The following is a 13,212-nucleotide window of genomic DNA, read 5'->3' on the forward strand; positions in this document are numbered from 1 at the left end:
CAATCAGACATCGCAATTTTTTAAAACAATCAGATAAATTGTTTATTTGTTCGATTGCAGGAGTGGAAAAAAAAAAATCCCGCAAACGATTTCAGGTAAAAAATACGTGTTTTATTTTACTCTTTGGTTAAGTACTATTTCAGCATCATGTAACTGAGAAAGAGACGAGAGATCTAAGGGAATTCAAAATGGTTCTTTAGGTCATGTTTTTGTTTTTACATTGTTCCCAGTGTTACAAATTCTTACATTTATGCCAGAGCCATAAAAAAGGCAGAAGTTACTTAAAAAAATATTTTCTATGACAGTCAAACTCTATCTAACAGCACGGTGTCGGGACCTGATCCTTGAAGTCTCTTTGTCATCATCCAGGGAATTTCGGTGTCGTGTCAACTCATCATTTCTAAGGTGCTTAGTTCTGAGGTTCCTTCGCAGCGCAGCGTTTCGGCCATGTCTCGGCGGAAGACAGACACGTTCTGGGTGAATCTGCATTCAAGAAGACCCCAAGCAAGGGAGTTGTCCCTTCAGTTAATGCAATTAAAAAAGTAATATGTACAAATAAACTTCTGTATACTCTGAAGTACCAAAGCTGCTAGAATTCCAAAATAAAAAAAAATGAAGTCTGATGTCAGCAAGGAAACAAGTCGTAAAACAAAAAGGTACTCTTTTCAAGCATGAAATCACATCCTAGTTCCCTGACATGTTGTGCTGGAATCTCCTCTTACTATCCCTCAAAGATCTTTTTCAGAAGTATGACCACTCAGTTGTTGTGGTTGGATTATTTGAGTCTAACGGCCAAAGCAGATCTTTGCTGTGTCGTCTGTAAAAGGTAAAATAGGTGCGTAATTTGGACTTCAGGGTGAGAGGGATGAGCATTTAACCATTCAACCCCTACTTGGTTTTGTTCCCTGGAACCTGGCTCCCTGCGTGGCTATTAACAAAATCGGGGGGGGGGGACGGGACTGGTTTTTGGGTTTTTTGGAAGGATGTCTTGCAGAGCCTGGTTTTGATGAGTGAAAATGAGTATGGCTGAAGTGTTAACTACATTCTTATCTCGTGGAACAGCTGCGCAGGCACCCCACTTACTATGTCCATCAGGGCCCTAACCTTTTAAAAACATTTTCCTTTAAAAAAAAAGAAAAAAGGAAAGGGGAGCAGGAAAATTGCCTGGGAGAGAATTAAGCTATAGCTCCAAACTCAGTTTCTATCTGACGAAACTGTCCCTTCTCCACTCCTCAACCCACTTCACGTAAGTCCATTAAAGACAGATGGCGGTGCTTTAGTGTCCGTTTCCACGGGGGGGGGGCACAGCAATATTTACTTTGCCTGTTACCTCTGGTCAAACAGGTTTTGCAAAACAAAGAACCTGTAAAACCTGTAAAACCAGAGTGCTAGAGTGATGGGGCTAGGGTCTGGGTGACCCAGGTCCCATTTCCCATAAGAACATAAGAGAAGCCAATGCTGGATCAGGCCAATGGCCCATCTAGTCCAACACTCTGTCACACAGTGGCCAAAAATACCAGGTACCATCAGGAGGTCCAGCAGTGGGGCCAGGACACTAGGAGCTCTCCCACTGTTGCCTCCCCCAAGCACCAAGAATACGGTGCATCACTTGCCCCAGCCTGTGAGTCCCTATCCTATCTACACCTTGTGGCTAATAGCCACTGATGGACCTCTGTTCCACATCTATATATCTAATAGCCAAGGTGCCCCCTGTGTGTGGATATCTAAATCCGCACATCGGGGGTACCTGGGAGGCAGGGAGATTTTCCTGCATACTTGGAGTAGTCTCCAGATGTGCATAAAAATCTAAAAAGTTGAAAAAATATACGGGGGATATTTAAATCCCCCCAAAAGTAAAAGAGCGTTCCCTGCGCATGTGCAGGAAATGCTCTGGGAACTTGGGGGCAGCTGGCGGCTGGAAGCCACTTAGTCCTCGCTGCAGGAGCCGGGGGGGGGGAGAGAACAGCGGTGGAGGTGGGGGGAAGAGACAGGCCCGGCGGCTGGTAGCTGCTCAGGCCTCACCGCAGGAGGGAAGAGATTGGCGGCGGAGCTGGGGGGGAGGGGATCGACGGGCCCGGCGGCTGGAAGACACTCAGGCCTCGCCGCCAGAGCCGGGGGGGGGACTTACCTGTGGCCGCTTCCTCCTCAGTCCTGAGGTCCTCCTGCTTCCGCAGGAGGGGAGCTGGGAGGAACCCCCCCCGGCGAATATCGCGGGTCCCTCTTCTTGTGTTTATCTAATTCTCCCTTGAAGCTGTCCATGCTTGTAGCCGCCGCCACCTCTTGTGGCAGTGAATTCCACCATGGAAGCTTGCTGTATAATCTTTTAATTGTGTGTGTGTGTGTGTGTGTGTGTATGAGCTTGCATGCCTGAAAGTCATGGTGATTTCTGGAGACCCCTAGTGGGGCTAAGATGTTTCAGAGAGGTGGCTTGATATGGCTTGCCTCTGTGTCCTGGCCCTGGTAAACCTCGGAGGTCTCCCTTCCAAGTACTTTCCAGGGTCGGCCCTGCTTTGCTTCCGAGATCTGACAAGATCGGGCTTGCCTGGGCTGGGCGCCTGCTGCGTAATCTTGAGCCAATCCCATAACTCTCAACATAGCCTACCTCACAGGGCTGTTGTGGGGGGAAATGGAGGAGAGAACTATGTAAGCTGTTTTGGGTCCCCACTGGAGTGAAAGGTGGAGTATAAATGAAATTTTTTTTAAAAAAATAAACCCAGTGAAAATGGGATGACTATCTTATATGACGTGTGAGAACTCCTTCAAATTGGAATCACCTACTTGGGGGGGGGGGGGACGGACCTATAGCCATAATTATATGTTGGATCCAGATTTCTAAGGACAAAAAGGGAAAAGGGAAAAAAACTGAACCTAAAACTTAGAATTCAGAACCTAAAAAGGTTAGTCAAGGATAGAAGAGGGCCAACTCTGGATCCAGATTTCTACCAGCATAAATTATACTGATTTTAAATCACAAGCAAAGTTTCAAGCCCCTCCCTCTGAACAGGGGTGTGCGTGTATAATATTTAATGTCACTGTGGTTTTAGGTGCAACCCGAACACTGTTCCTGAACCAGACAGGTCCCTCTTTTTACCAATGCCCCCCAGGGCAGCCACTCTAAATCAAGCTGATTTGTAATACTGATTTGGAGAGAGGGTGGGGAACAGAAGACGGAATTCACAGGCTGACATGTGAGCTAGGGGTGGTGGTGGGGGGCTGGGATAAGGGGGAGGGGACTGTCCAAAAAACCCCATGACAATTTTCTAGAACCCTAACGGGATATACCGGTTCACAAATATATGATGCAAAAATACCAATGGATTTCAAGGAAGAATATCTAAACTGATTTTACTTTTTGGGTCTCATAATTTCATATACCTATCAAGATTTTCCCCCAGGAAACAATAATCTAAAATAAAGATGTGCTCATTGACAGTGGCAAAGGTTTCAGTGTACAGAAAAATGACATGCCAGTTATGTTAATCATGTACTGCAGTTATTATTTTTTTAATCTATGTTTATTTTTTATGGCGTGCCTTCTCAGACTTTTGTGATTTATGGAAGGAATATGGGATCTTGCTGTGTGTGTGCCAATTGTTTACCGTTAAGTTATTATAGCCTATGGTCAAAAATAATTAACCTTTATTAATCGCATGTATTTAAACTATGCAATATAAATTGCTCCACATGGAGGCCATTACCGCATGGCAAGGTGTTCAGGTGGAGTAGATTACCACATGGCTGGGGCAGTAATTTCAGTGCCTTTCATTTTCAGAATAAATAGATCAATTTCAGAATAAAAGATGCCTTTTATTTTCAGACAGGCATGCTGACACGAGGAAAATCATTCCAAGTGTTCATTAATCCACTCTATTTGTTTAAAATATTTATATCCCAGCTATCTATACTGAAGGCAGCTTACAACATAACAAAAGCCGTAAAACAGTGATGAAGCGGCAACGATAAAACATATCAGATCACATCAGGGTAAGACCTTAAATATTATGGGAACATCATTAAAAGAACTTCTAAAACCACAGCCTAAAGTAGCTAAAGCAACAAATAGAGGATGCAGTAGCTGAGACCAACTGCCGGGGGTGGAGGGGGCTAAAAGCTATGAGAGAATACAACCTTCTTTGCCTGGTCCCTAAAAGAATATAAGAGGTCTCCTGTTGAGTTATAATAAATCTCTGGCCTGGGCAAGAGCTAAATAATATCTCTATCACAGGGTAGGACACACAGAAAGTTATAATTCTATAATTCAGACACGCTACTAAGAAGCTGCTCAGTCAGAGTGGGGAACAGTGTTTTGGCGGGAAGAAGCAGTCATTTATTTATTTATTTATTTGATTTTTATCCCGCCCTCCCGCCGTCATGCTGCTCTTGCTTTTCTGGAATGCTTGCACAGGATCATGGGATTACTGTGATCTGGCTTTCAGTATGGGCACACCAGCATTAGGGATGGGCATGAACCAGAAAAGGCAGTCGGTGGTTCGTGTTGTTCATGAACCATGGACTGTCATGAACTTCAGAGACACCAAACTCACCAGAGGTCTCTGCTTGACTCTCCTCTACCTGCCCTCCCACCCTCTGGTGCTCAGAACATGGCAGGCTTCAGAAATTGGCAGGTACACAAAACAGGATCTCTGATGATTACCTCCGCTGGCAAGCAGGTACAGACAGGAAGGCAATCCTTCTATGTAAATCAGGGTCCCCCAACATAGTGCCCGCAGGCGACACCTTTTCTGGTGCCTGTCAAGTGTTTTTAGGAACTGGGCGGGGCCAGGTAGGGCTTTTGCCCAGCAAGGCTTCTGATTGGCTACTGGAGATTTGATTGGCTGCACAGATTTTTCAAAATGCTGCTTTGGCAGCAGCTGCCACCAAAACACATGGATCTACAATGCATTACTGAAGTTAAGCTGTTCCAATCATTTGGTGGCTGGCTCTGCCTCCTGCGGCAGCCATTTTGTTGCTGAGCCCATCGTGCCATGTCAGAATTTCAAATCTGCTCACAGGCTCTAAAAGGCTGAGCTCCCAGAGTGGCATCTTAAGGTCACCATGGGAAGGTAGGGACCATGACACTTCTGTAACGTGAGGTGGCCTATGTGGTGACTTTGAGGTTATTATGCTTTTCCCCAGTGGTAGAAAATATGCATGAAGAAACTTAGGCCAGAATGACAGATCAAGTGTCTTTTCCCCTCTCTACCATCCCCCCTCGTGGTGGAAAATTTGACACTGGAACCAGCCCCAAGCAAAAGCTTATCTCAGACTGAATAAAGAGATGTGTAATAACCGTTGTGACTTTAATTACAAGTCATTGTTGGTTTGCTTTACAAAACATAAAGCCTGTTTTAAGCTTCAGACCCTCGCATTACATGTCCTAGGACAGTGATGGCGAACCCTTTAGAGACCGAGTGCCCAAACTACAACCCAAAACCCACTTATTTATCGCATAGTGCCAACACGGCAATTTAACCTGAATACTGAGGTTTTACTTTAGAAAAAACAACTCATATATTAACTTAAGATGATCCAAACAAAGTAAGGAAAGCAATCCCAAATGTTTTCATTTACTTAACATTATTTGGCAGAGAATTCGACACTTTAATGACGGTCTGGGCCTGGCTGGGGTGATGGCACGCGTGCCCACAGAGAGGGCTCTGAATGCCACCTCTGGCACCCGTGCCATAGGTTTGCCACCACTGTCCTAGGACCTTTCTGGACTTAGCGGTCGGTCTGTGGTGGTCCCCAGTCCAGCAGATCAAGATTCCTGTCTTGTTGTAATGGACTGGCAAGCAACTAAACATACACCACTGTCTGAAGTGCCAGATTTTCTTTGGTGAGGGTGACGCAGCTAGTGTGAACACCTGGGTGCTGCTCAAAAATTAGTAAACATGTGTTCCTCTGTTCTATAAGAAGATACTCAGAGCGGCTTACAGAGTATAAAAAGGCAGCATAATACAGGAAACAAAACAGACCAATAACAACTATGGATGCCCTGACCTGGATAGCCCAGGCAAGCTCGATCTCGTCAGATCTCGGAAGCTAAGCAGGGTCGACTCTGGCAAGTACTTGGATGGGAGACCTCCAAGGGATACCAGCAGTCGGGAGGACAGGAGCAGGCTTTATTCAGCCGCCTCTCTGAATGTCCTCCAGACCCCCAGTAGGGGTCAGCCTCGTCACCATGACTTCCAGGTGCACACACACTCACACATATGCACATATGAAAAAACACACACAAAGGAAATTAGTTATGGACAAATTGAATTCAGTCTTGTAGATCTGTTTCTGCTGGTGGAGGTGCTTGTCTCTGGTGGAAAGAGACTTCCTCTGGTTCAAGGCCTTGAGGAAAGTGCCTTCTCTAGAGGAACGAACCTGCAGGATCCAACCCACTGGGTGTAAAATAGTCTTCTGGAAAGGCCTGTATTTCACGGGTGTTTTATTTATCAACTGTGGGTTTTTATCCCTCCTCTGGCCTCCCTCTTGCATGCTGGACCCACCTGTCTCTGTTCTTTACCAGCAGGTTCTGCTCTACGCCTTCCATTAGGTTCCGGAAGCACTGCTGGAGGACTTCTTGCTTATCAGCAGGCTGAGTGTTTATCAAGCTGGCTCTCAACTCACTGAAGTACTGAAATGATAACAAGAAAAAAAAGAGCGGGAATAAAAATGCTACATCCCAGCATACGCTTGAGGTCCCAACTTAAGTTTTTCAAACCCTGGCCATGAATGAATGCAGTTTTAGTACCTGGAATGCCTATTTCTTGGAATCGCAGCCGTGTACAATCTCATTTTATGACCAGGTCACTTTCTATGTAAACTTGTCATGCCCCCTCCCCATCCCACACATACCCTCTCAAGTATTATTCTAAGCTGACATAAACAGACCATATGATTGTGTCGGGCTTCTCACTCACGCCATTCCACAACCCCTCCTCAGACTAGAGGCCCCGATAAAACACACTCATCAACCCCACTCCAACCCAGTTCGTGACCGGGAGGCGCTTCGAGTTTCTACAGTACAACTTGATGCATCGAGACACTTCAAATCATTCCTAACTGGTTACTAAACTTGAAGACGACGGCGGAGAAGATTAATGAAACAGGAGGCTGGATACAGACAAATGTAGCTGCCTTTTGGAGACTCACTGAAACAAGCTTATCGACCTGTTGAATGGAACGCAAGTGTGACTGAAAGTCATAGCATATGAGATGCTAAGAAGTCTGCCATCTGATCTTCCCAACTTCCTTTTAAGAGCAATCACAACTGGGTGGGAGCCCAATTTGGACTGCAGAGGAGGGGCACGGGGAGGGGAGCGGGGGTTTACAACCCTGGCAGTTTTCCAAATTAAAAGTGGGCATCCTGTGCTGTTACAGTCTTTTAAAGAAAAAGATGGAAGATACTGCTCTCTTACGACAGCGTGGGGCCCCAAGTTTAGATCAGCAAAGCTGTGCAGGAATGGAAAGGTTTCAATTCACCCATCTTTAATTTACCCCCACCTTGGGCAGCTCAGATTCCACAGCTGCAATCTTCTTTTAAAAGACTGATAAAGCCCCCATGATCTCAGTCGCATCCAGTTTGACCTTAATTGTCTCTGGATTGAGGTCAAAGACTTAAGAGACCCTGGACGTAGACAGCGAATCAGAAACATTATGACACGGTTCTGCTTCTATAAAGCCAGACCCGGTGGGTCCATTAGCACAACTCTGAAAGACAATGGGCAATACACAAATCATGACTGCTAATTAAGCATTGGTGAAAACATGAATGGGCTATTTGCTACTAGAGTTGTCTGATGAACCCATTCCTTGCCATTACTTCACAAAGAAAAAGCTCCCATAGAACTCGAAACGTTGCAATATTCCAATGACTGATTATGTTCATCTGAACCTATGAAAGCTTCAGACATACCACAGCACCTGATATGCTAAGATGGTCTCTAGGGAGGAAAATAACATGGGGACAAACTAGCATATTCACATGATCAGGGCTTTTTTTTGTAGAAAAAGCCCAGCAGGAACTCATTAGCATAACAGGCCACACCCAACAGCAGAAACCTATTAGCATATTAGGCCACTCTGACAGTGCAGCTCATTAGCATATTAGGCCACACCCCATGCCTTCCCTTGGCTTGCCCGGGCGCCCCGCGGCTGTGGAGAAGGCACAGGGAGGAATTAAAATGCCTCCCCGGTCCTTTCAGGGACACCCTCCTGGCCCGCTCGCCCCAGAGTCACCAGGGGGGTCGCTCTCCAGGCCTTCCCTCTGTAGCCACGCACGCAGAGGTTTTGGCTGTAGTGGGCGTGGTCAACTCTGAAGCCAGCTGGAACTCCGTTCCTGTGTGTTCCTGCCCAAAAACAGCCCTGCACATGTTGCAGTGGATAGAGCTGGGCTTCACAACAACAAATCTGATCCCACAACCTCATTTTTCAGCCGTTACAGCACAGGGAACTGTATGTTTGGGATGGTCTTGGCTGCATGGCCCAGGCCGGGCTTTATGATCTTCCTGTGAATGTCCCAAGGGTAGGGTTGCCAACCTACAGGTGGTAGCTGGCAATCGCCCACTATTACAACCGGTGTTCCCTCTAAGCTGAGTTAGTGTGAGCTAGCTCACAGTTTTTAAGCCTCTGGCTCACACATTTTTATCTCAGCTCAGGAAAGACGGCTCCAGAGCAAACTAATTTATGCAGGATCCAACTCGCTCGCTCACAGCTTTAATGCCAGATGCTCACAAAGTAGAATTTTTGCTCACAAGACTCCACAGCTTAGAGGGAACACGGTGACAGATATCAGTTCACCTGGAGAAAATGGCCACTTTGGAAGGTGGACTCTCTGGCATTATACCCCATTGAAGTTCCCTCCCTCCCCAAACCCCGCCCTCCCCAGGCTCGATTCCCAACATCTCCAGGTATTTCCCAACCTAGAGCTGGCAACCTTACCCAAGGGGCAGTGGGGAGGTGGGCGGAATTTGGTGTGGAGAAGTTTCTGAACGCCCCAACTGGCTCTTGATGTTTGTTCTCATATATACATTATATATAATTATCCAGATCGTGATGAAGGAAGGTAAGCACTGTGGCTGCCGCTAAGGAAACTGCAGCCGGCGCTAAAGAATGTGGTACAGCCCTTCCTAAAACGGGCGAGTAAAATGGTTGCCATGGCCTTCAGTCTGCAGGACCTGAGCAAGGCTGACAGGATGTTTTGGAGGTCATGAATTCACAGGGTTGCCATAAGTCAGAAGCAACTCGATGGCCCACAACGCACACAAAATGGTTGCCAAACACACTGCCAAAATAGTTTCCCTCCTGCTTCTCTTATTAAAATTTCTTGTTCCCACCCAATCATTTACTAACAGTTTTTACTGTAAGGGTAACAAGTACGCAGAGTTCCTCCCGTGTAAGTCAACTGCTTTCAGTGGACTTAGAATGGCGTTACTCTGCATAAGAATGCACCACAAATGAGATATTTAAGGTCATAGGGTCTTGGTGCTACAGCATGGTGCTACAGCTACAGGTGGTAGTGGCTTAACTCCCTTCCTAGATAGAATTTAAGTTACCAGTCAACACGATAAGAACATAAGAGATGCCAATGTTGGATCAGGCCAAAGGCCCATCCAGTCCAACACTCTGTGTCACACAGTGGCCAGAAATACCAGGTGCCATCAGGAGGTCCACCAGTGGGGCCAGGACATTAGAAGCCCTCCCACTGTTGACCCCCCCCCCAAGCACCAAGAAGACGGAGCATCACTTGCCCCAGAGCCCCTATCTATACCTTGTGGCTAATAGCCACTGATGGACCTCTGCTCCATATGCTTATCTAATTCCCTTTTGAAGCCGTCCGTGCTTGTAGCCGCCACCACTTCCTGTGGCAGTGAATTCCATGTGTTAATCACTCTTTGGGTGAAGAAGTACTTCCTTTTATCCGTTCTAACCCGACCGCTCAGCAGTTTCATGGAGTGCCCACGAGTTCTTGTATTGTGAGAAAGGGAGAACGATGTATTGTGAGAAAGGGAGAACGATGTTCCAACAATGTTGGAAGATATGATCATGGACCTCCTGCACCTCTAAATATCCACATGGCCCAAGTTCTACCTTTTTAACTACTTCAGAAACCACCACAAAGGATCAATCCCTCATGTTAAACACTTTAATTTTCACCAGGAATTTTCGGTTCCATTATAGACTAGACAATTTTTTAAAAGGATGTTTAGGTATTTAGACCCCACTTTTCTTGGGTACCCAAAATTGTTTGTAACATCATTCTTCCCTTTTCTGTTTTATTCTCACAACAACATTGTGAAAGAGCAAATTCAGACTCCAGTGGCACCTTTAAGACCAAGAAAGGTTTATTCAAGGTATGAGCTTCCGTGTGCAGGCCCACTTTTCCAAACACACTGGAATGGAAGCTAGAGTTCAAACTTATAGCCAGGCTGAACAGCAAATTTACATGTAACATGATGCAGATGCTTTAAGATATATGCAAAGACAAAGCTGAATAACAAGCTAAGGTTATAAGGTCAACATTGAGAGGTAGGTTAGGCTGAGTGAGAGAGTGTGTGCCTAAGATCACTCAGTGAGTCTCCAAGGCTAAAGGATGTTTAGGTATTTATACCCCACTTTTCTTGGGTACCCGAAAGTGTTTATAACATCATTCTTCCCTTTTCTGTTTTGTTCTCACAACAACATTGTGAAAGAACAAATTTAGACTCCAGTGGCACCTTTAAGACACCTTTATTCAAGGTATGAGCTTCCGTGTGCAGGCACACTTTTCCAAATACACTGGAATGGAAGCTAGAGCTCAAACTTATACCCAGGCTGAACAGCAAATTTACATGTAACACGATGCAGATGCTTTAAGATATATGCAAAGACAAAGGTGAATAACAAGGTAAGGTTATAAGGTCAACATTGTGAGGTGGGTTAGGCTGAGCGAGAGAGTGTGTGTGATTGGCCTAAGATCACTCAGTGAGTCTCCAAGGCAGAGTAGGGATTTTAACCTGGGTCTCCCAGATCCTAGTCTGACACTGACTACTACACCACAGTTGCTTTTATTAGCAGAACATTGGAAGACGTTCTTTGAAAGAGAAACAGCCGTTTCTTTAATTGCACAATAAAATGGAGAGACAACCCGTCCCCCCATGTGCTCTTGTTTCTGCAAGTATCTCTCTCACAGACCCTTGCCTGTTAGAGGTACTGGTTGAACAAATAGGAGGCCTGACAATTTAAAGGAAAATTGCAAAACATGTACAGGTTTTATTTCCTCAGCTGTGCACATGATGGCTTATCCTTGGGGAAGAGAGAACTTAGAATAGATGGACGGATGCCCAGAAAAATCTCTGAACGAGTTGACCTAATAGTTCACCGTTTTGGTACATATATTTCTATAGGAAATTCCTTCTACGTTCAGAGAAGTGCTCACCTCATACTATCAGAACTGACAAGATGGAAGGTTTTGGTACGGCCATGTGGGTTTCATGTAATTGAGCCTATATAAGATAGCAACACCCCAAACACCCCTGAATCTCTCAGATGAGGGTTGGGTGAGGCTATCTAATCTTTCTGAAATACTTTGGTGAGAATCTCAGAAACTGTATTTTATCTTTTAATCTCAAGTAAGATAGCAGAAGGAATGATATGTATGTATTTCTGTTTATCCTTAACAGCTTTGTTTAACGCTTGCAAACTAAGGGCCGTGGCTTCTTCGACTGAGTCAATCCATCTGTCAGCAAGCTGCCATAGGGTGGTTCAACTCTGTTTCTGATTTTATTTCCATATGCAAACATAATTTGTATCATTGTGATTAATATTTGCTCATGTCAAGGTTGACTTTAAATAAATATCTTAAGAGATATACATGAGTGGCCCCACTGGTGGACCTCCTGATGGCACCTGGTATTTTTGGCCACTGTGTGACAGAGTGTTGGACTGGATGGGCCTTTGGCCTGATCCAACACTGGTTTCTCTTATGTCATTATGAGTGATCTTTGGCTGGGACACAAGGTTTTCACTTGCCACCGAGAAATAAATTAACTTCTGACTTCTCTTCAGTCAGAGGGCTGTAACCTATAGAGACTGGGTCTCGAAGAGGGTAGCCATCTCAACATGAGCATGTGTGTTAAGTGCCCTCAAGTGGCTTCCGATTTGTGATGACCCTGTGAATTAAGGCCCTCTAAAACATCCTATCCTTAACAACCTTGTTTAACTCTTGCAAACTGAGGGCCATGGCTTCCTCGACTGAGTCAATCCATCTCATGTTGGGTCTTCCTCTTTTCCTGCTGCCTTCAACTTTTCCTAGCGTTATTGTCTTTTCCAGGGATTCTTGTCTTCTAAAACTGCGTCCAAAGAACGATAGCCTCAGTTCAGTCATTTTAGCTTCCAGGGAGAGGTCACGCTTGATTTGATCTAGAACCCACTGATATCTGTAACACTCTCTTCCAACAACACACTTCAAAGGAATCAACTTTCTTCCTGTCGGCTTTCTTCACAGTCCAGATTTCATACCCATACACAGTAATGGGGAATATTATGGCACGAATTAACTTCACCTTGGTTGCCAGCGACAAATCCCCATACTTAGGAATCTTTTCTAGCTCCTTCATAGCTGCATTTCCCAGTTTCAATACAGCCCTGTGATTTAGTGGTTAATGTGTCACTTTGGAACAGGCAAAGTGGCCCTTCATTTCCATGTGTCGATTTTAAAAGGAATGCTTCCTTTATGGAGGGTTTTTATTCCCGTTACATCTCCAAGTGAGATCCTTCCAGAATGCAGGTTATATTCTTCCACGCACTATCCACTCGCTTATCTCCTTTGAATAATAATTTTAAAAATATTGTATTTGTATTTAACACAATTCTATGAATTCACTAATATTTATGTTTTGGCTGTTCTTCAGTGATAACTCCTTTCCCCTGCATATACTCTTAGAATCCTTTGCCACAAGATTTTGGTCTGTAGGCATGAGACTTGGGACCAATCCCTGCCTACCTATACAAGGAATTCTTCTTCAGCCTGGTGATTGTGGCTGAAATATGCAGTCCAGAGGTGGAAATCTCTAATCCGCTCTGGGGCCAGGTTAAGTTAAGCATGAAAAGTAACAGCTATGCCAGCCACAGCAGACCAGGGAGTGGAAAGGGAAATACGTTCTCACACAGACCAGTGTCTGTTTATATCCCACGCCGTGAAAATGACCCTCGTTCCCTGATACAGTAATAAAGGCAGGAAAC

General features: G+C 45.2%; 1 protein-coding gene across 1 annotated transcript in view; it reads right to left on the reverse strand.

The window, feature by feature from the left end:
* Positions 1–214: 214 nt before the first annotated feature.
* Positions 215–13,212, reverse strand: part of RANBP17 (RAN binding protein 17) — a 306,660-nt gene continuing 293,662 nt past the window's right edge. The window contains exons 27-28 of the mRNA XM_015413703.1: positions 6,498–6,625; positions 215–483 (exon numbers count right to left, since the gene is read on the reverse strand). Coding sequence (XP_015269189.1) covers positions 387–483; positions 6,498–6,625 — 225 coding nt within the window. The 3' untranslated portion in view covers positions 215–386. The remainder of the gene's footprint in view (positions 484–6,497; positions 6,626–13,212) is intronic.

The sequence above is a fragment of the Gekko japonicus genome, unplaced genomic scaffold (assembly GCF_001447785.1).
Source record: "Gekko japonicus isolate JY-2015 unplaced genomic scaffold, Gekko_japonicus_V1.1 scaffold552, whole genome shotgun sequence".
NCBI lineage: Eukaryota > Metazoa > Chordata > Lepidosauria > Squamata > Gekkonidae > Gekko > Gekko japonicus.